The 21,831-nt window shown below is 41.3% G+C and overlaps 3 protein-coding genes and 1 long non-coding RNA gene across 4 annotated transcripts in view; 3 read left to right on the top strand and 1 right to left on the bottom strand.

Annotated features, from left to right (window-relative positions):
• The window catches only part of LOC109484898 (ankyrin repeat domain-containing protein 65-like), a 6,466-nt gene extending 355 nt beyond the window's left edge, over positions 1-6,111 (top strand). Inside the window, exons 2-15 of the mRNA XM_019788252.1 lie at positions 221-319; positions 454-552; positions 725-823; positions 961-1,059; positions 1,190-1,288; positions 1,498-1,596; positions 2,354-2,452; positions 2,761-2,859; positions 3,343-3,441; positions 3,577-3,675; positions 3,794-3,892; positions 5,204-5,302; positions 5,423-5,493; positions 6,009-6,111. Of these exons, the coding sequence (XP_019643811.1) occupies positions 221-319; positions 454-552; positions 725-823; positions 961-1,059; positions 1,190-1,288; positions 1,498-1,596; positions 2,354-2,452; positions 2,761-2,859; positions 3,343-3,441; positions 3,577-3,675; positions 3,794-3,892; positions 5,204-5,302; positions 5,423-5,493; positions 6,009-6,111 (1,362 nt within the window). The remainder of the gene's footprint in view (positions 1-220; positions 320-453; positions 553-724; positions 824-960; positions 1,060-1,189; positions 1,289-1,497; positions 1,597-2,353; positions 2,453-2,760; positions 2,860-3,342; positions 3,442-3,576; positions 3,676-3,793; positions 3,893-5,203; positions 5,303-5,422; positions 5,494-6,008) is intronic.
• Positions 6,112-6,268: 157 nt separating this feature from the next.
• Positions 6,269-7,475, top strand: LOC109484944. Its single transcript, XR_002141104.1, has 3 exons — positions 6,269-6,351; positions 6,539-6,669; positions 7,299-7,475. It is a non-coding gene; the product is annotated as an uncharacterized LOC109484944 (long non-coding RNA).
• A 43-nt stretch (positions 7,476-7,518) lies between these two features.
• On the top strand, positions 7,519-9,442 carry LOC109484897 (ankyrin-2-like). Its single transcript, XM_019788249.1, has 3 exons — positions 7,519-7,626; positions 8,325-8,513; positions 9,131-9,442. Exons 1-3 carry the CDS (start codon positions 7,519-7,521, stop codon positions 9,440-9,442), a joined length of 609 nt encoding a protein of 202 aa, XP_019643808.1.
• Positions 9,443-18,504: 9,062 nt separating this feature from the next.
• On the bottom strand, positions 18,505-20,049 carry LOC109484896 (cannabinoid receptor 2-like). The gene has a single exon (XM_019788248.1). The coding sequence runs from the start codon at positions 20,047-20,049 to the stop codon at positions 18,505-18,507; it is 1,545 nt and encodes a 514-aa protein (XP_019643807.1).
• Between the last annotated feature and the right edge of the window lie 1,782 nt (positions 20,050-21,831).

The raw sequence follows: 21,831 nt of genomic DNA, 5'->3' as shown, positions 1-21,831 counted from the left end.
TATATATATATATTCTGATGCACATTATATACAGAGAGTGAGAGAGAGAGAGAGAGAGATATATACATGTATGTATACCTGTGTATAGGTGTGTCTGTTTATCATATGATGTTAACCTTAACGACTGACAGGACAATGCCACTTATGTTTTTTGGGTACCATGGCTAATCGGCTAATCACACATACCATCTTTTGTCAACCCGGCTATCTTCTGTTACAGTTTGAATCCGATCGGCTTCTCTATGCAGCTTCGCTGGGACATGCTGGTGCTGTTAAACTTCTCCTAGAGGCTGGGGCACAGGTAGACAGCAGGGATAAGGTAAGGTTATAAACACGTAACAGGTTTTCAAGTTCATTATTACGCATATGTCACCTTGAGTTTGGATTGCATTGTCGTCATTGAGAAATGTCTATCTTGCCATGTAATGTAAACTCAGCCGAATTGTGTTACAGAATAAAAGCACATCGCTTCACAAGGCAGCTTCAGGAGGACATGTTGATGTTGCTAAACTCCTCCTCCAGGCTGAGGCACAGGTGGACAGCAGGGATGAGGTAAGTTCTGATGCACATTACTAGCTACTGTTACGCCGAAGGGCGGTTATACCAGCTATACCGATACAGATACAGATACATGCCAAATGATCCAGATTTAGGTATTGTTGGGCACCCTGTCAAATCTAAACCACACTTACCATGTTATCAACTCTGCCCTCCGTTGTTACAGTTTGAATCCACCCCAATTCACAAGGCAGCTTCAGGGGGACATGTCGGTGTTGTTGATCTCCTCCTTAAGAAGGGAGCGCAGCTGGAGAGTAAGGATGAGGTGAGGTTTCACATCATACGTTATTCCATGGTTATTCAAACTTGATACATTTTCTAGTGTGAAAATACGTGATGTGTACCATAGCAAATCTAGACCCCACTTATCATATGTTCTTGACTCTGCTCTGAACTCTGTAGATTGGAGACACACCACTTCACAAGGCAGCTTCAGGAGGACATGTCGGTGTTGCTGAACTCCTCCTGAAGGCTGGAGCACGGGTGGACAGCAGAGACGAGGTAAGGCATGACACACGTTACAAATTTTCCACTTGAACGCAATGTAAATACAGTGACTTCTGAGTACTTTGCCGTATCAAAGCTAGACTACACCTACCATGTGTTTCCAACTCAGTTCTCCATTTTATAGAATAAATCCACCCCGCTTCACAAGGCAGCTTCAGGAGGACATGTTGGTGTTGTAGAACTCCTTCTACTTATGAAAGCCCAAGTGGATAGCAGGGAAAAGGTAATGCTTGTTGTACATTACTGGTAAGCGAAATGTTTTCATGTTGAACGTCATAGATCGAGGTTGGTTGAGAACTATAGGTCAGTAAGAAATCTTTTATGTATTTGCTATTTCGTCAAATGGAAAATATTCCTTGTATTTGCTATTTTGTCCATTGGTAAATATTCCTTGCAGTGCGGTACTGAGTCTGTTCCGTAATATTATTACAGGTTGGTGAAACGCCGCTTCACAAGGCATCTGCACGAGGACATGTTGGTGTTGCTGAACTCCTCCTTGAGGCTGGGGCACGGGTAGACAGCAAGGGTTGGGTACGACATACATTACTGTAAGATGTTTAATTGTGGCCCAAATAACGACGACATACGGCCATACTCCGGTTTCGTGGTTTACTTTCACCTCTAAAGGTCCTAGCGCTGACCCAATCAATATGCGTGTCTCCTTTCTAACACTAACACGAGTCATCCCGTAACCACTTCCTTGATCTCTCTTTAGATCTGGTGTTGCGAACAGTGATGTTTCCTGACATAGAAGAACTGAATTGCACGACAATTGCACATGTTACAATGTATGGCAAAGTAAAAAAAAAACAATAAAATGAATGTGTTGAATAATCTGAACTAATACAGAATAAAACCTAAATATAAATTATCCTATTTACTCAAACAACAAGGGCTAGCACAAGTCTTTCATAAAGTGTTACAATCACGAGTTTCGGTATGTTTTCTAATAAGAAAGCAGTCATTTATATATTTACCTATTTTTTTTTTGCAAAGTGGAAAATTGGGAATCATTACATGTACAAATATATTCAAATCTGTCTCTAGCATCGAGACTCTTGAAATATGTTGTAAGCATGTTTCGAGAAATGTAAACTTATTACGTCATCATCATCATCATGCCCATGAGGTACACTTGATACGTAAAACATCATATTTAGTGCATTCCATAATGAAGTGAAATTCATTTTCAATATACGTTGGACAAATAAAAAGTTATCCAGTTTAATGTAATGCCTTGGCATATCTACACTATATTTTATAACAACTCTGCTCTTTCTTGTTACAGAGTAAATCTACCCCAATTCATCAGGCAGCTTCAGGAGGACATGTTGGTGTTGTTGAACTTCTCCTCAAGGCTGGAGCACAAGTGAACAACAGGGATAGGGTAAGGTTACGCATTTTACCGAGACATGACACGTTTTCCAGTTTAACGTAACGTGAAGTAAGCGTGCTGGGTACCAGGGCAAAAATCGACAACAGTTAATTACCAATTGGTCAACTCTGCTCTCTATGAAAAACTTAAACTGTTCTCCAACTCAAAATTTGACTCACCAGGAATTTCCGACTGAATCACTCAGTCTTCCTCAGCTATCCGAGTCAAATTTTGAGTTGGAGAACAGTTTAAGTTTTTCATAATGTAATTCACCAACTCAGATGAACATTCATGCTGAACTCTGCTCTCTGTTGTTACAGTCTGAATCCACTCTGCTTCACGAGGCAGCTTCAGGAGGACATGTCGGTGTTGTTAAACTCCTCCTTGGTGCAAAAGTACAAGTGGACAGCAGGGATACGGTAAGGTTTCATACATATTAAAGTCTGCTGAAGTCTCCCAACCCATTTATTTTTCAAAGAGTCGGACAATTCATCTCCCACTGCTTCCTGAGAAGAAGTCAAATCCCCTAATAGCATGGCAAGGATAGTTTAATAGAATAGTGTAGATTAGAATAGCAGTTACCTTGTTCCTCTTACCTGTTCATATATTGCATATCTATTGTTTATCCCGTGTGTATACCAACGTTATTAGATTTAAGTAGAGATAGTAGGTTTCATAAGTATATCGTACACGTAGAACTTAATGTTAGCACATAGTCTTATATCACCACATTTTTCTTGTCAATGTCTGTTTGCAATTAGCCTTCGGGCATGGATTTGCAATAAACAGCTCATATTACTGGTTTTACAGTTTAACTTAATAATGTATAAAGTAAGTGTTAAGTACCGTGTCAAATTTAAACTACACTTACCATGTATTTTCATCTCTCGCCTGTGTAACAGAGTGAAAGCACATCGCTTCACAAGGCAGCTTCAGGAGGACATGTTGATGTTGTAGAACTCCTGCTTGAGGCTGGGGCACAGGTGGACAGCAGGGATATGGTAAGGTTTGACTTACATTTCTGGTGCATGATAATTAGTGATTTCCAAACGCAGTGTATCATTTATATGTTACGTCCCGAAGCAAATCTAGGCCTGTGTACGAGGTGTTGTTGACTCAACTCTAAACTGTTGCAGTTTGAATCCACTCCGCTTCAACTAGCAGCTTCAGGAGGACATAAGGGTGTTGTTGAACTCCTCCTTTACCACGGGGCACAGGTGGACAGCAGAGATACGGTAAGGTTTGATACACATGACACGTTTTCAAGTTCATTGTCACGCATATGTTCCATTGGATTGCATTGGGAAATCTCTACTCCACTCTGTGCTGTTACTCTGCCGAATTGTGTTACAGAGTGAAAGCACATCGCTTCACAAGACAGCTGCAGGAGGAGATGTTGATGTTGCTAAACTCCTCCTTGAGGCTGGGGCACGGGTGGACAGCAGGGATAAGGTAGGTTATGTTTTCAATAGCGTTTGCCTGTCTGTCTGCCTGTCTGTCTGTCTGTCTGTCTGTCTGTCTGTGAATAGCATAACTCAAGAAGCCTTACATGCATTGTCATGAAACCTGGTAGGTAATCTATGTAGGTGTTGATAAGACCCAGAAATGATTGGATTTTTGGCCCTCTGGCCTCCTTCGTTGTTACTGCTGCAGAACATCCAGTTTTGAACTTTCATGATCTAGACATGCTAGGCTCTTGGACTAGGTGTCATGAGTTTGCCCCCCCCCCCTCCAAGCAGCTTGTTCTGGAACTGCAGTTTAGTTCGTTTAAAATCTTTGAGGACTGGACCGGCTGACGGATTGTCATGATTTTTACTATGTAGGCGGCGTAAATGATGCTTGATATAATCATATATAATGAGGCGACAATTATGCAAATCAGGATGTAATTTACATACTTGACGAGGACATTCTATAAATCTACTGACTATGTGAGATGTGATGGAGAACAAGAGGAACGTCTGAACATATAGATTATGTACATAAAGACCTAATTTGCATGATCAATGTGAAATTGCTGTAATTTTATAGTGATAACTGCTCGGAATTTCATACTTGGACTTCCCGGCAGGACGTTAAGTGAAGATGAACCTCAAAAAACATAACTTACTCAAATCATTTATTCAAATATTTCCTCATTTTCATAATTCATGAGGTACGTAGTGCTAGAATAGCCTTTTTCTTAAGAAAAGGATGTACTTGGAGAATATGATCAACGATATAATCCGTGATGGACATAAAATAACGATCTTATTCTCATAATCAATGAGCAAAAAGTATAATATCGTCAGTCGTAAATAAGGTTAACATTATTTGGCGAAGATATGAGATCGTGGAACTCTTTATACTTGTGTTTAAGACTTTTCAGTGTTTAACGCCATGTGTATATATTTTTTATTGGAGGTAGGTACATGTGAACATCTAAGATTTTCATAACGTATGGTTGTGACATATGTTGTATACAAATGTTCATTATTATGGCAATCTGGTTTTATTTATTTATCTATTATGTAATGCTGACTATTTGTTTTATTTTTTATTTATTTTCCGTCATTTTTATACAGGGCGGCCCATTAAGTGATTGCACTTCTTTTCAATGGGGCCCTGTTTTACACAACAAAACACAACAGTCACATATAAACAGTGAAATCGGGATGCAATAAATAAAGATAATGGCAATAATAATAAAGAAAAAACAGTAACTAACCAATAACATTAATAAATAATGATAATAACAGAAAGTACAAACTATACTCCCTACAGGTAAAATCTACTCCACTTCACAAGGCAGCTTCAGGAGGACATGTCCGTGTTGCTGAAGTCCTCCTTAAGAAGGGAGCGCAGGTGGACAGCAGGGATGAGGTGAGATGAATAAAAAACGGCGTGTGCAATAGACTTTTCAAGGTATAACTTCAAGCCAGTTTTCTTCTCCAACTAATGCCTTTTCCTTACAGACAAAAGTCACTCCGCTTTACAACGCAGCTTCAGGGGGACATGTTGGTGCTGTTGGACTCCTCCTTGGCGCTGGGGCACAAGTGGACAGTAAGAGTGAGGTATGGTCTGACATATACATACTTTCAGGGGACAGGTTTCCCAGTGTGAGATAATGCTTACGTGCAAATTTTCATTACTGTGATGAATCAAGGCTTCCGTACTATATGCTAGCCTGGGTTCCATCCTGGTTAGTTTACGTCCGCTCCTACAGTCGCTACCGACTGTAGGAGCGGACGTAAACTAACCAGCGACTGTAGGAGCGGACGTAAACTAACCAGGATGGAACCCAGGCTAACTATATGCCTCATTGCTACAGATAAAGACTCGGACCATTACCAATTCGGCTGAGTTAACTCAGCACATTTCCCTGGTCAACTCGGCCCCACACCCTGGTCAACTAATCCCCAAACCCAATAGTTTAATATTGTCGGACAAAGGCACGCGGTCTTTGCAGTGACCAGGGCGGTGGGCCGAGCTGACCAGACTTGCGATGGGTCGAGTTGGTAATGGTCCAAGTCTCCTGATTTCTAAAGGCACTGACCAGATGTTGTTGACTCTGCTCTGACCTCTGTAGACTAGAGACACTCCGCTTCACAAGGCAGCTTCAGGGGGACATGTCGGTGTTGCTAAACTTCTCATTGAGGCTGGGGCACGGGTGGGCAGAAGGGATGCGGTAAGTTTTTGGCACACATTACAAATCCATAATACGCTTTCAATTTCAACGTGACACCGTACACTGTAAGAAAACCAAAAAACAATGGGCAGCCATAGACAACAAAAAACCATGCACTGTAAACATCCTCTTTCTATTTTTGCAGAGAGGTTCAACCCCTCTTCACATGGCTGCTTCAGAAGGAAATTTTGGTGTTGCTGAACTTCTCCTAAACGCTGGAGCACCGATGGGCAGCGTGGATAAGGTATTACGCTATTTCCGCACATTTGACAACATTTTAGTGTTATCGGTAAAGCATAAAGACAATGGCTGATCTATGGGTCATGTCATAATATTTTAATGTATCATTGCAAGTATCATAGTATCAGGTATTACTTTCATGAAATCATTAAGAATAATAGAAATTTTAATGTCTGCTGTTAAATGTTTAGGACGGTAAGACACCGAAAGACAGAGCCAAAAGAAAAGACGTCCCAGCTTACTGTTCATCTATGAATACATTCAACATCCTAGAAGGAAGGAAGATTGTTCTCGAGCTACTTACATCGGGCAGGGTGACTAGGTAAGCATATGCTCGGATATTTGTCCAATGTAGATGTTCGTTTGGTATTTCTGCAAAGTTTTGTTAGTTTATTACAGCATCGTAGTGGAATACAGTGTTACCAACGTACCATAGACCTTTTCAGGAAACAAACACCATGGGATGAGTACTTAATTGTATTAAGTCACAATGTTTTCTTGCCAGCGGTCAATCGTTTTACAGTTTTATAGAACATTGTTGTATCCAGAACCGTGCCTATCTTAAACCATGCCCAGTCACGTTTTTTTGATAGTCCTCGCGTATCCAAAACCGTACCTGGGGAGCATCTGCGTTCTTGGATACGCGGAGACTATCCAGAAGCATGCCCTATCCAAACCCTAACAATAACCCATGTAGGCATATGTAGAACTGGACATGGCTCCGGATATAACAAGGCAACATAGACGAAGATTTTAGAGGATGCAAACCCGTTATGTCAATAACATGATAATGTGAAGAGCAAGTCTAGAGTGTTTTGTTAAGAAGAGCAAGTCTAGAGTGTTTTGTTAAGAAGAGCAAGTCTAGAGTGTTTTGTTAAGAAGAGCAAGTCTAGAGTGTTTTGTTAAGAAGAGCAAGTCTAGAGTGTTTTGTTAATCGAAATTCTGTCACAGCCCATTTAGGTACAAATTGAACGAAGATGGAGGTAAGCTTCAAACTATGTCGTGTACTGTCAGTGTACCACCTGGAGCCCTCGCCATGGAAACAGAATTCATCTGTCAGGTCATCAGCACCGATGCCATCACACTGCCCCTCGCTAAAGAGATATTAGTGAGTAACATCATACAACTGGGTCCACAAGGGACGATCTTCCAGGAACCTGTCACCGTACAGATGCAGTACAGTACCAGCAGTTCACCAGCAGTCACTTGGGAACCTGCCATGTGGGTCACAGAGGACAAGTCAAAATGGACGACTCTTAAAACCATGGACACTGAAGAGGTGGGTCAGTTTGAATTTTTCGTGAATATATAGAAAGGAGGGATTATATATATATATGTGTGTGTGTGTGTGTGTGTGTGTGTGTGTGTGTTATGTGTGTTGTTGTGTGTGTGTGTGTGTGTGTGTGTGTGTGTGTGTGTGTGTGTGTGTGTGTGTGTGTGTAAACCTTCGGTAAATGTAGCTAGTAGTAAAGAACTGTTTTTGGCGACGCCTCAGGGGTAGACTAATGGTACAGAATTGCGTGCAGTTTGCAAGAATCGTAGGAATTCTACAGGTGCACATAATAGGATATACAATTATGACGACATACAATTACCAGTGTTCAGATGCAACGAAGCAGATGACTACCAATGTTTATTCGTAAACTGCTGCTGGTGATGACATATGATATTTCATAATAACAACAGGAGAGTATATATACCTTGTTACCTGTTCAGTCTGGACAGATACAGTGCAGTTCTGTGGATCACTCTTACCCTCCCCTGAGTGTATAGTGATTCCCGGGCTTACAGAAGGTATAGGGCAGGTTTTCCCAGAGACTTGTGACCTCGAATATTTTCAACAAACTCATGACAGACCACAACAAGGCTTCCCAAAAATCATGAATCGTGACAGTGCCATGCAAACAATAATCCTAACGGCAACCACCGTCGCCATGGCAAATGTATGTTTTCATTGTCAGTCTTGTTTATTTTCAGACTCAACTGAAAGACACACTTGCAGTGTCAGTGGACCACTTCTCCATCTTTGCCGTCGTCAGTCAACTGAAGCAGGACAGGTTCTTTGTGCCTACGAGAGGATGTACACTAACATCATCGACTCATCCTACCGTACAGATTATCTTCCCTAAACAGTCAGTGACATCGCAGATGGAAGTCGTAGTACAGGTCAGGGCATTAGATAAGTAATATTTCCACAAATGAACAATGTCAAATTAGAAGTTAAAAGAGAGTGAAATTTACAAGCGATACAAACAGTGTAAATTTAAGGCAGTTCTGAGAGGAGAGGCTGGAATACGGAAATTTTTTTCTTGCCTTTTCAATTCAGTTACAGGTACATAGTTGAAGAGATTCATCAGTCACGTATAGTACAAGTTCAGTAAGATAATTCTTTCAATCAGTGACTATTAAATCCTAAGGTACATACCTCCGAATTTTCGACGACTAGTCAGTTCGTCTTGATCACGGAATGATCCCAGTCTCGCGAAAGGTCTCGTCCTAGTCTCGTGCTCTTTCGCGAGACTGGTATCATTCCGTGATCAAGACGAACTGACTAGTCGTCGAAAATTCGGTACCTTAGGTATGTACCTTAGGATTTAATAGTCACTGATTGAAAGAATTATCTTACTGAACTAGTTACAGGTACCTTGTCAATGGTGGTGGATTTTTTCTGTTGATATCTTGTGGAATATGAATTCACGTCTGATATTTCATATACAACGTACTTACAATACCAACATTACAAGTGTAATTGAATTCTAACATCTTAAAATATGTATACATAGGTGCAAGATATCTCACGAAGTCAAGTTGAGGACATCAAGAAAAGACACGAGTCTTCCTGCGGTCTTATCAGCACCAGTCCATTTGTTAAGGTAGAGACTGTGGGTGATTCCATCGTCAAGTTCAACAAAGCAGTCACAGTACGAGTCCCACATCCCCAACACTATATGGACATCCAAGACGAAGCTCCTGCCAAAGTAAAAGTGTTGTCATGTGAGAAGGGGGCGGACGACTGGATAGATATGGCAGACGGCACTAACATCCGGGTCACACAGACGACAGTGGAGTTTGAAGTCACTCATTTTACCAGGTAATTTAAGTTGACAACAAAACCTTTCTTCACCATGCTGAGACATTTAAATTACTAAGTTTATCTCCTGATCAAGACATGCTAGGGTCATGATATTGTAGGGTCATGGGTGGTAGATAGCTCTTGTGCTCGACAAGAAGTGAGGTAAATCTGGGACCCCTATCAGCTTGTTTGGGAACTGAAGGGGCATTTGTCTGAAACAGTTTACAGTAAGATAAATCTAAAACCGGTTGATGGATTGTCGCCATTTCTGGTATGTAGGTAACTTAAGTGATGCTTTACATAATTAAATGACAATCATGCAAATCAGTATCTATTTACATAATTAATGATGAAATGTTATAAATCTGCTTTGGTCTATGATCTAACAATTGTGACAATTGTAACAAACTTGTGACATGTGTAATCAAGGGGGAGAGGAACATATGCAGATGTTGATTGTGTAAATTTTCATCCTATCTGCATAATTGATGAGAAAATTCTATAATTCTATTCTGATAAAAGGTGGAAATTTCACTCTTGCAGCATTTGGAAGTTAAGTCAACATGAACATCGTCAAACATAACTTATTCCAGTCAGGACCTCATTTTAAAAATTTAGAAGGAAATGCTTGAATAGCTTTCTTTGCTTAAGAGAAGACTCCCATTGGGTGAAGAGTATGAACAACTGATATAAATGATGATTTTATTTGCATAACCAATGAGAATGAATCATTCGTCAACCAATGAGTATGAATCATTCGTCAACCAATGAGAATGAATCATTCGTCAACCAATGAGTATGAATCATTCGTCAACCAATGAGAATGAATCATTCGTCAACGATAAGGGAAAGTACGCACGGAATTGTAATATTTAAAACGTGTGAGTGTTTCTCATGTTATGTACATCATATTTGTATATTTCTTATCTAGGTGGATCGTCATCAATGTTAAAGACCGCAAAAACCCACAAGAAAAATTTGGGTCTTTGGAGATTTGGGAAAAATTGCTTCAGAGTCACTCCGTGCAATTCTTTCTGCTGCAGCCGAAGGACGAACTACGCATACACGAACTTGTCATAGACTGCGCTCTAGAGGAATGTGCAGACGAGATTTATCGCTCTATAAAGAGCGAACATGGATACACGGGTCCTCTGCCTACTCACGCCGTAAACCTTTACGAAGGGCAAAAGGTAGACATTGTAATAACCGGTAATGTCTCAGTCATGCCAGGGAGCGAGATGGCACAAAGCTTGACCTTCCACAGTCGCCGGAAAACCAATCGTGTCCAAATGCAAGTCATCGGCATGGAGTCCGAAGATAGGTTGGGTGTAAGTGGTAAAGGATTTGTGCAGTTCTTTGCAGTACCACAAGTGGACATTGATGACGAGGAGAAATTTGGGGAAGCTCGCAGGCTGACGAAACATCAGCCATCATCTGGAGAGGGGTCGTTGAAGCCGGAATATCTCTGTATGCTCCCAATCACCGTTCCTTGCGAGAATTCGAAGAAGGTAATACAACTTCTAATTGCTTTCACCTTCAAATGTTGGTTTCTGTCAACGCAAAAGAAATGAAACCTGAGAACAGTCTATTGACAGCGTCATAGCAAAAACATGATTATTTTTTCTAATGGTGTGAGAGAGAACTCATATATACGATGTACACGGAGGCAATGATTCTCGACAAATAATCATCTACACACATCCTGCGTTACATCAGCAACTAGATGTCCATGATATCATACATTCTTTTTAGAAGTGATGTTAACCATTTTATGCAACGCTTCAGTCTAGCTTCAGGCAGAATGTCATGAATTCGTTCTAACAAAAATGTACTTTTCGTATCTACAGCCAGAGGAGGCTTCAGGCAGTCATACAGGTAAGTTTATATTTATATCATTTATCTTTAATCTAATGCACAGCTGATAGGAGCATATTTTAGCTCAAAGAAATACGCAATTAACAATGGTTTTATTATTATTAACACATGGAAGAAGATCCTAGTCAGGCATATAGCTTTGTTTTACCCTATTTCTTGCAAAATGTGTATGCATGTAATGTATTTAATAGATAACTTTATTGCGCAACAGTTGTACAGTGTACAAAGTATGGCATCTACTAACTTAAGTAAGGACATGTCAACTACATTTTCATAAGGCTAATCTAATACAAAAGTGGGTGGCTAGTATGAGATAGGTATCAACTTATACAATCGTTGAAGGAGTTTCTAATATCCATACAGTCTTTAATATATATCCCTATGTATAGCATGTAGGGGTTGTCACAAGTCAATATGTATTATATGTATACATACTTAATATTTATACATGTGTATGCGTGTAGGGCAGAAACAAATCTCTCTTCTACAGCCAGTGACACTTATTTGGGGATAGATGGTCATTTTGTATCCATGTTGAAAATATACATTGTGCATTTTAGGCGTTGGTAACTACTTTGACTTCGTCAAGAATCACGTGGCGACGGATTGGAAAGACCTTGCCGTTCATCTTGAAATTGAGGACCACGACATCAGAAACATTGCCGGCAGAAACCGCGATGACAAATCCAGCTGTCAGGATATGCTGTGGGAGTGGAGAAAGTGGAAAGGTAGCGCCGCTACGATCAAAGTGCTGATGAAAGCTCTGTCAGAGGCAAATCTGCAGAATGTTGTCGATGGTTTGAGGGAGAAGTATCCAGGTATTTGCATTTTATTTTGCATTGATTGATGCCAATTATTTCCATTGCTATGCCCTTGTTTGACATGCTGTAGCGTTTGACTTGGTCAATAGTGTATGGTATTGTATTGTATTGTATTGCATTGTATTGTATTGTATTGTATTTTATACGTATTGTATCAGACACAACTTTTCTTACCCCGACAGAACTTGCATCACTGTAAGAAGGAAGTCAACGTAGCTCTGAAGTGAAGAGGTGAGTAAAAAGTCGTGAAACACTTGACAGTTGATTCAACATTTCAACATGAACTATTATGTTCTTGCTACCATGACATTTCTTGTTATTGTTATTGCTTTCGTATGCGAATATAGTACCACAAATATATGTTTGAAACGTTGCAAAATAGTGTTTGTCTGGAATATCAATATATTATAACACAATTAACTCCGTTTGTTATGTTTACCTTCGCAGATAGAAAGAAAACATTGATTTCGCTGTTTTCTCCTCTTCTACTTCACCTTCAAGCAAGTAAAGTCAAGACGTCTGTCACCATGGTAACTGGTGCTGAAACCGACATCCTGGGACTGTTGTATTGGGCTACATTTTGTAGCAAGAGTTGGGGGGCTGCTCACCGTATATTGTATAAAGATATTTTTGTGTAACAGATAACAGTGCAGTAGTTTGGTAAGCTAGACGATGTTAAGGTAAATGCCATGCATTTGATTTGTTGTTCTAGTTTGATATTCTTCATCAAAGCATTTGTATTTCAGCAGGAACAGATACGAGTGTTATTTTTTGGCGACGCCTTTGGGGCGGAGGCATTTGTGTAAGTACTACGATCGCTTTGAAAGAATTTCAAAAATTGCACGAATGCGTTCCCCAGGGAATTGGTTTGGAGGAAACCTTCCACCATGTGGTTTTTGGATCAAGCAGGTAACTTACACCGGGTGCCCACGTGCCACCCATCCTGCTGCCTGGCATGATTAATTACTGGTCATCAGTCTTCTCCCCACACCATGGACAGAGAGCACAGCTGTCTTTGGCCAAAGACCATATTCAAACAGGTCACAGAGAGAAAAGAAATTATCCGTCCTTTTGGAACCCACAAAAGGTAAAAAAAAGTCAAAGGAGTAACAACTTCAGACCAGACATAAAATCCAGTCTCTGGTGGAGGATAGAGTGAAGTGGAGGATGGTTTTCAGTTTGGTTCTAGCGGGAACTCGACCAAAGTAAAGTAAGTATGTCATCATAAAATCTATATTGCTGGGGAAGAACGACTGATTCCTCCTATACGTGTATTTGGTATATTGCCCCACACCTCCTCCACCCAGCCTGTAAATTTCACTACGTGCATGTCTTTATAACATAGGGAAATATGTTTTTCTGATAATTGTAATGTAGATTGCTAGCTCCACCACATGAAATAATATATATCATTCAGTCGTCGCCTTGGCAATGATTTTTATTGCCTCAGCCTTGTTGTTGTTGTTTTGTTTCTCTCTGCAACATACAAATCAACATAAAATATTAAAGAATTCAGATTGTGTTCTATGCAAGATGGTGGTTACAGAAAGGTAAAATGTTAGCCTGTATATGTGTCTAGCTTCTCTACGGCTCGCGTTCTTTTGCACACCTGGTCATTCCTACGTTTCTCGATAAGTGTGTTGAGTTCTTCGACGTCATGTAGTAGATATCCTATTTTTAAACACACATATTGTTCAAATCACACATTTTTAGCACGTGAATACATTTCTAAGTTGTATTTGTTGTGACATCATGACAATGTAAAACAAGGCAAGACTGACCAAAAATGTTGAGATGGATATAATCCATGATATTTTGAATGTGCTAGATGTTCGCGTATATCCTGTTGTCATAATAATGATAGCGTATCGAGTACATAGCGAAAAAACTACCGTGTGGACTTCTGCGTAAATTTTTGATGATATGTTCACCACTTTGCAATATTCTAAGCCTCGGTTCTCCTCTCTTGACTAATTCCTTTAAGATATTCAGTAACGTAACATAAATTAGAAATGATCGAAACGAACTGATACGAATCAGATACCAGTCCTCACTCACTTGTATTTTGTGTAAAACTCTGTGTAGTAGACTTTGTATAATGTGAACTTGTTGATATTTTGCCTGATCCTTACCTCTGTCTCATGACCTTAATGAAGCGGCCTACTTGCCGATTTGAGCTTTCATGAATAAAAAAAAATGGTTCAAACAAATTTGTCGAATGGCAGTAAATAAGGGACATCTTTTTTCAGCACCAAGGACATTACCATTAAACTTGGACATTATAACTAACACTTTATGACTAAGAATCACTCAGTAGCCACCTACGTGGAGACTCGCCACTGAACTTGATTTAAAACTGCTGTATCTTCAGCGAACCCTTCCAATAAGAACAAAGTACTACATTTCAACCTCATTACCATTCACGCAATAAAATCATACAATATTTACTCTGTCAATATGGTTAATTATCAACGTTTATTAAAATGCAACCTAGTCGTTTATAAGGCAGAGAATAACAGAAATGTACTATGCATCAACATTTCAAAGATGGCCCAGTGTATAGATGGCCAAGCGTTTGTTGACTCCATGAATGAAAGATGTAAGATTATGAAAACTCATGATGCACCGGCCAGCCTTTATGAATGATCTAACGTTATATCTTAAGCTATAAGCTAGTGCAGTGCAATTGTATATTTAGTCTTGTGAGTATAGATTAAAGCAACGGCTGCCAGGCATGGTATTTAAGAAGCCATATGCTATAGCTCCACATGACAATGCATGTCCTATATATGTTCTCAATCACAACGGTCTTGGACACATATGGCTAAACCCGAAGTCGTACCATTTAGATACAATTACTGCTCAACTACGACAATGACTACAAGATATTTACATACAAAATTGGCATTGCGATATTTAAAACAATTCCAAACTTTCCTTTCTTTCTACTCTGAACAAACACTATAAACAAGAAAACTACCTTTCAAGCATAAAAAGACTTGATATACGTAGCGCAATCACAAAACTCAGAATTGGCTGTCACAAACTTAGTATAGAAACCGGAAGATTCCATAAAATTCCCAATGACCAGAGGGTTTGTCCATTTTTTCCAGAGCTTATTGAGGACGAATATCACTTTTTGATTGTGTGTCCTAAATATATAAATGTGCGCAATGCACTATACACTAGACTATCAGATTCTTTGCCAGCATTCACCACAATGAACTTGGAAAGAAAATTTAAATACATATTGACTTGTGACAACCCCTACATGCTATACATAGGGATATATATTAAAGACTGTATGGATATTAGAAACTCCTTAAACGATTGTATAAGTTGATACCTATCTCATACTAGCCACCCACTTTTGTATTAGATTAGCCTTATGAAAATGTAGTTGACATGTACTTACTTAAGTTAGTAGATGCCATACTTTGTACACTGTACAATTGTTGCGCAATAAAGTTATCTATGTTCACGAACATTGAAGATGTCTGTCTCAATCTAGTTGATGACTACATGTACAATCCAAGTGTTCCATCCCCCTGTTCACGTGACCAGACATGGGTGACTAGGCTTCCTGGTCCGGTTTGGTGTCGACCTTTTGTTGCCCTGTAGGTAAACAACAATAACAACAAGGAATTCAACCAACAACCATTTATAAGATTTACAATGAAGCAATATCTAAGCTATGCCATTTTACAGTTATTAGCAAATTCAAAAGTCTCGCAGTGGAATTTTAGAAGGTGTTGCGACAAGGGCATACTACAGGGAATAGGTTTTGACAAAAAGAAAAAAGTTTAGAACTTAAAAAAAGTTTGCATAATTTTAGGAGGGGTGGCATGCAGAGAGTTTGATGGCGAATATCGGCTAGAGAGAGTGTACTGTCTAAACCGAGAAACAGGATTGAAGATATAGCTATAGAGTTGGGTTTTATCTGGTGTCAAGGCTTTATCTTTTATCAAGGCCTATGACGATAATATCCTTTTTCAGTGAGGCCACATCGATGACATCTTCTGAAGATCCCAAAACTAGTGCGCGCGGGCGACTAAAAAATTCCAGCAGCCAAAAATGCTGCAAAACCACAGAAATACAAAGCTGGGATTGTGAATTTGCGGTAGTACATACTGTAGCGACATTTACGACAAGCTGGCATATGCTGGCCTTTTGCTGCATTTTATGAGTCGGCGCTGATTTCGAATTCTTGAGTTCCGTGGAGCTTCGGCAGCCTGGGTGCCATCCTCCGTAGTTACCGCCGGCTCCCTATTGTCGCTGGCTACCATGGACTATGGAGGATGGCATCCAGGCCAGAGCATTAGAGGAGGTGATTTTTTAGACAAGGCGAAAATCAATGCGCACGCGGATGTCATCCATCAAAACACATCAGTGTGGCCTGACTTGATTTACAATGCGGAGGTGGGAAAGCCCTGGGCCATGACAGGGTGTCAAATTAGCTCTTAACTAACGAAATTGGTAGGAAATCAAATTGAAATACATGAAGGGTCCAGTTGAAATGTTTAATTTTCTCACCCTATGATTCACGTCAGTGCCCGTTGATGATATTATGGCACAAATAACGTTTTTATCTGTTGTTACCAAGCCTACGCTTTGATGTGCCGCACGAAGATAATCTGCCGCTGAACCAACGTGAGCCCGTGGTGTTTTGATAAGGCCACACCAAGTAAATTTTATGGATGACGTCCTTTGGAGACCCTAAATCTAATGCGAGAGGGCGAAAAAAAACAAGAAGGGCCCTAAGAACAAGATGCCTAGATTAGAAATATACTGAGAGACGACAAATGTTAGGACACAAATTGAATGAGGTGACACAGTGTAACAAGCAAGTCTTTTAGTCATCATCAAAACAGCAATAAATCAGGTGGAACAGCAGTTATCGTCCTGTCCTGTTTTGCGGCAAATGTGCTCTTTACCCATTTCGCGTTACGGGTTTCATGTCAATCTGACGATTTGCAGCACTGTTAATGTTGTGACTCTTTGGTCATAGTTCCAGCATGGTTACAGGAAGCGGAATTTCTTGTTTTTTTTCTAGGAACAGGCCAAAATCAATGCGCGCGAGGACGTCATCCATAAAATTTACTTGGTGTGGCCTAATCAGTGGCCATGGATGCCTGTGGTCATATTCTACTGGCTCATTTAATCAGGAAGACTGTACTCCCTACAGGCATACTCGGATAGAATTCTGTCCTATAGAATTTTCCGAGCATGCCCGAAGGGCACAGGAAACCAATTCGCGCAGTCGCAGATGGGCCATTGATGAACGCATCCAAACCAATTCTTTTTCTTTGTGAATTTTGATCAATGTTGATCATTTTCCAGCTGGTGAGGTTTCTTTTTTCTTGAAAAAAAAACTTACTTTTAGGCTTGTTTGAGCTGCCTGCGTGGCACGTACAACTCTAGAGGTTGGTCTGTGGTCTGAGGCTATTGGAGGGTTTGTTTTGGTCGAACGGAGACAGGTTATGCCGTAAGAAATCGAGGAATTTTGGATTCGAATTTTGGATTTGCTTTATTGAAATTGCAACAGTGCAATACACGCGGAACAGAGGCAGCTGTTGCTGGTGTAACAGTTGTGTCCGGCACATAGAAACGAATACTAGACCGACAATACTCATTTTCACTTGAGTCTAGTGGGGAAAGTCGTGTAAAGTGCCTTTCCCAAGGGCACAAGATCGGTGGCATGTCAGGGCCCGGACTCGAACCCGGGACCTCTTGATTCCGAGTCGCGCACGCTGCCGTTGCGCCACACGACCACACACGACGAATTTTGGATGAAATTGGGAATTAGGGGTACCTTGTCAACGTGTGCTTTTCATGGTTCAAAACTCGGGTAGGTGCTTTTTACAGCTTACTTCTGATGCTCTTCAAAAATCATATCCAGTTGCTTGAGTAACTGTTTTGGGCGTAGCTTATTATCTGGATATCTGACCTTCACCGACGTACTTCTGATATGTTTACCATATACACATTTCGTAGTTTTGTGGCCTGTCACCAAAAGGTTGTCTCTCAGTTGCTAACAGCACTTATATTCGCCGTGAACTTTTTTGCATAGGTTTTATCCTCTATCCTTTATTTTTTCTAGGAACTAAAGAACCTAAGAACTAGAAACTTGGTAACAAATAGAACTTTCAATGATGATTCATCATCTTATAATCTTTCTATATCTTACGATATGAAGTATTTTGCATCCAAATCTATGCAATTACAGAATCATTTCTGTTAATATTCAAAACTCACATGAATCGTCCTTAATCAGCGTTTGGTGCACCAGTGAACTTGGTAATACTACATATTATTATAAAATTCATACAGATACATCACCTCTTGATACTTCTGTCCTCTCAGATGCTTAAGACATTACTCACCTTGCTCAGTCGGTGTCTTCCTCGCTGCTTGAGACGGCTAAACCGGGAATCTTCACCGACCTTGGAGAGGCCGAGAAGAGCACATTTAGATGTCTTGGGCTCGGTGCCTTTCTGGGACCCACTCTTCGACTGACTGCCCATTTGTGCGGCTGGTCAGTCCGATTGTCCGTACTCGGTCCAGCCACAGCGTCCATTGTCCCGGAAACTCCAGCACGGTTTGATGCTCTTCGACTGACTGCCCATTTGTGCGGCTGGTCAGTCCAATTATCCGTACTCGGTCCAGCCACAACGTCCATTGCCCTCGCATCTCCAACACGGCTTGAGCTCGGATCGTTTCCGGGATCTACTCTTCGACTGACCGCCCATTTAGCCGGCTGGTCAGTCCGATTGTACGTACTCGGTCCAGCAACAGCGTTCATTGTCCCCGCACCTCCAATAATCTGAATGTTGACCACTTGGTTCGATGACCGCCCCAATTTCTCCCGAACCGCGTTGGCGAGTCGTCGGGCCCTACGATGCACGGCTTCCCGAATCTTCTTGATCCTGAGTGCGTAGATGACCGGGTTGATCGCCGAATTGCACAGCGCGATCAGGAACCCCCAGAACGGCTTAGCCTCTACCTCACAGTCTTCGCTTGCGGAGCACAAGAGGACCCGCACACTCCCGATACAGATCGGCAGCCAGAAGATGATGAACACCGCTGAAATGATGACAACGGTCACCTGCATCTTCCATACCATCTGTAGCTGCTCGTATTGTCTTTCGGCGACTCGCTGTTCCCTGCGCCGTGCGGCGGGCAGATCGTCTCGAGGGTTCTCGGGGGGACCCAGTCTGGAGAAGCGCTGCTTCAGTTCGATGAAGATTCTGATGTTGACGAAGACCACTATCACTACGGCCGTCAACAAGATGGTGTTGATCAGAATCGGGTAACCTTCGGGCAGGAACGTTAAGCAGGACTCTGTGTCCGTACTGCCGCAGTTCCAGCCCATGAGAGGAGACAGGCAGACGAGCACGCAAGCTGGCCACGCGATCCCCAAACTCACGGCAACGTGTCGCCCAGACATGCGGGTCTGGTAGAATATCGGGTGGAGGATGGCCAGATAACGGTCCCCGGACAGGAGGACCACACCAACTGCTGATGAGACCAACACCAAAAAGTAGGTACAGTATACGCCCATCATTGTCCACGGTGAAAACAATTCCAACTGGACACTGGCGCAGAAGAAGAACGAGAACAAACCCGCCAAGCAGTCCGCCATAGCCAGGTTTGCCACGAACATGTACATGGGTTTCGACAGTTCGTAGTTTTTCAGAACACCGGACAGAACCACGAGGTTCGTGAGAAGAGCGACTGTCCCGACAGCGGCGGAGGCGATCCCGACTTTCTTGTTCTCGCCCAGAAACGGATTGGGGAGATGAGAGCACGCAGCCACGGCCAGGTCATACTCCGTGTTGTTCTCCGTGTGCCAGAGAAAACACGGCCAGAAACTCTCGTACACCGTGGAGTAGTTTCGAATTCCCCCGGTGAGGTTGCCCGTGCTGCCGTTCATGTTGCGATGCTCGCCGAGGAAAAGTGTGTTGCTTACCGCAAGAAACGCTGATTTGGAGGCTTTCCACCTTTTTCCGAAGATAACTAGATGGCAACCTTCGACAATCTGTCGGCCGCACCTAAGCACTTCTGGTAATAAGCACGTAGTTACTACGTCAGTGGTACAGAGTTTCACACAGCCTTACCGCTAGCGTTGTCATGACAACAATCATTTGAAATGTGAAGTCATACGAGAATGCTGGCGGCATTGAAAGATCACAATGCACATGTTTATTTTTGCCGACATATCCGGACACCTGCCGGCTATTTTATCTAATGAGGCCAATTCGTTTCCACAGGCATGAATATATACATAATAGATTGTGGATATCGAATCAAAGCTTAGCGAAACCGAACAGTGTGAAATCAACACCCCTTTCAGTAGGATACAAATGAACAAACTCCAGGGCATGAATGGTGTACAATCAGTGGCGGATCCAGAAATTTGTTAACAGGGAGCTCATCTTGTGTTGTAGCTAAGGCCACAGCAAGTAATTTTTATGGATGATTAATTTTCGCCTGATTGTGGAGAGAAACAAGACATTTTGTTCCCTCTGTCAGTGGTCAACATGCCAAAAAAAGGCAATGATGTATGTTGTTGCCATGCCGGAAGAGTGGATGGCAGATAAATATGAAGAGAGAACTCAAGACAAGACAATTACAAGGCTCTGATTTTGTCTTTTACTTTGATGCAGTGATGCATTTTATTCCTTTTAAATATTATGGTGGTTTATTTTTCAAAAGTTGTTTTAGTGAGAAATGGAGTTTGTAGTAGTTGGCAGTAAACTTAGCGCACTACACATGCTACATGTATCATTTCTTGATTAAGAAGGTCTATCATATCAACATTTGAAAATAGAGAAATCTTTAATCTTTTTGGGTTTTTTTTTTTGCCCGCCTTATTTTTTTCGCCCTATCGCACTACATTTGGAGTCTGTGGAGGGTGTCATCCATAAAATTTACTTTCTGTGGCGTAGCGACGTGGCCGAACGTATGCGTGAGAGCACCATCGTATGTTAAACAAGCCGCCTGGTGGCTTCTTTGACATACGGTGTTTGACATGTTATTTACAGGTATCAGGTCTAGAAAACTAAAAGGATTTTCTTTTCTTTTTTTAGATTTCGACTCAAATGATCCATGAAACAAATAGCGTTACGTTTGACAATGCACCAGGATTGTCTCAAAGGACCCATCCACCTGTTTGCTTGTGGACAAATTGCAGCCGATTTGTGGACAAATTGCAGACATTGACACAAGAACAATGAGTACTGAATGTATTGAGGAATGGTAGTAAACTAACCTGTGAAACCCAAGCTCCGGGGGGCTCCCTACATAGTCCGCCACCCAAGAGGGCTGGCGGACTACTAGGGACCCGGCAAAAAGCAAGGTTCAGTCAGGCTAGTAACATCTGTGTACATAATATCACCAGGGTCCATAATATCGTCACCTTAAGAAACAGTGTGCTTAAAGATATTTTTACTGCAACATACGTTTGGTATGCACTCCTTCAGACATCAAATGTACATACCTAGGGTATGTTGAAGTAAGAATATCTTTAAGCACACTATTTCTCAAGGTGGCGATATTATGGACCTTGGTGATATTATGGACACAGATGTTACATGTAGTAAACCATAACGTTATACTAAATTGAAGGTCTACGGTCTCCTAATCCAACTTTATTACTTTATTAATTAAATCTAATGACGTGACAGATAGTCATATAACGTTATGTATGAGTAAT

This window comes from Branchiostoma belcheri, unplaced genomic scaffold (genome assembly GCF_001625305.1).
Source record: "Branchiostoma belcheri isolate BF01 breed outbred unplaced genomic scaffold, Haploidv18h27 scaffold71, whole genome shotgun sequence".
In the NCBI taxonomy this organism is placed as follows: domain Eukaryota; kingdom Metazoa; phylum Chordata; class Leptocardii; order Amphioxiformes; family Branchiostomatidae; genus Branchiostoma; species Branchiostoma belcheri.
Note: the sequence above shows the minus strand (reverse complement) of the source record. Positions and strands in the feature narration are given on the sequence as shown.

Coding starts and splice junctions, on each gene's coding strand:
- LOC109484896 (XM_019788248.1), bottom strand. CDS start 20,049: ATGAACGGCAGCACGGGCAACCTCACCGGGGGAATTCGAAACTACTCC.
- LOC109484897 (XM_019788249.1), top strand. CDS start 7,519: ATGCAGTACAGTACCAGCAGTTCACCAGCAGTCACTTGGGAACCTGCC. Junction 7,627..8,324: donor AAACCATGGACACTGAAGAG/GTGGGTCAGTTT, acceptor GTTTATTTTCAG/ACTCAACTGAAAGACACACT. Junction 8,514..9,130: donor AGATGGAAGTCGTAGTACAG/GTCAGGGCATTA, acceptor ATGTATACATAG/GTGCAAGATATCTCACGAAG.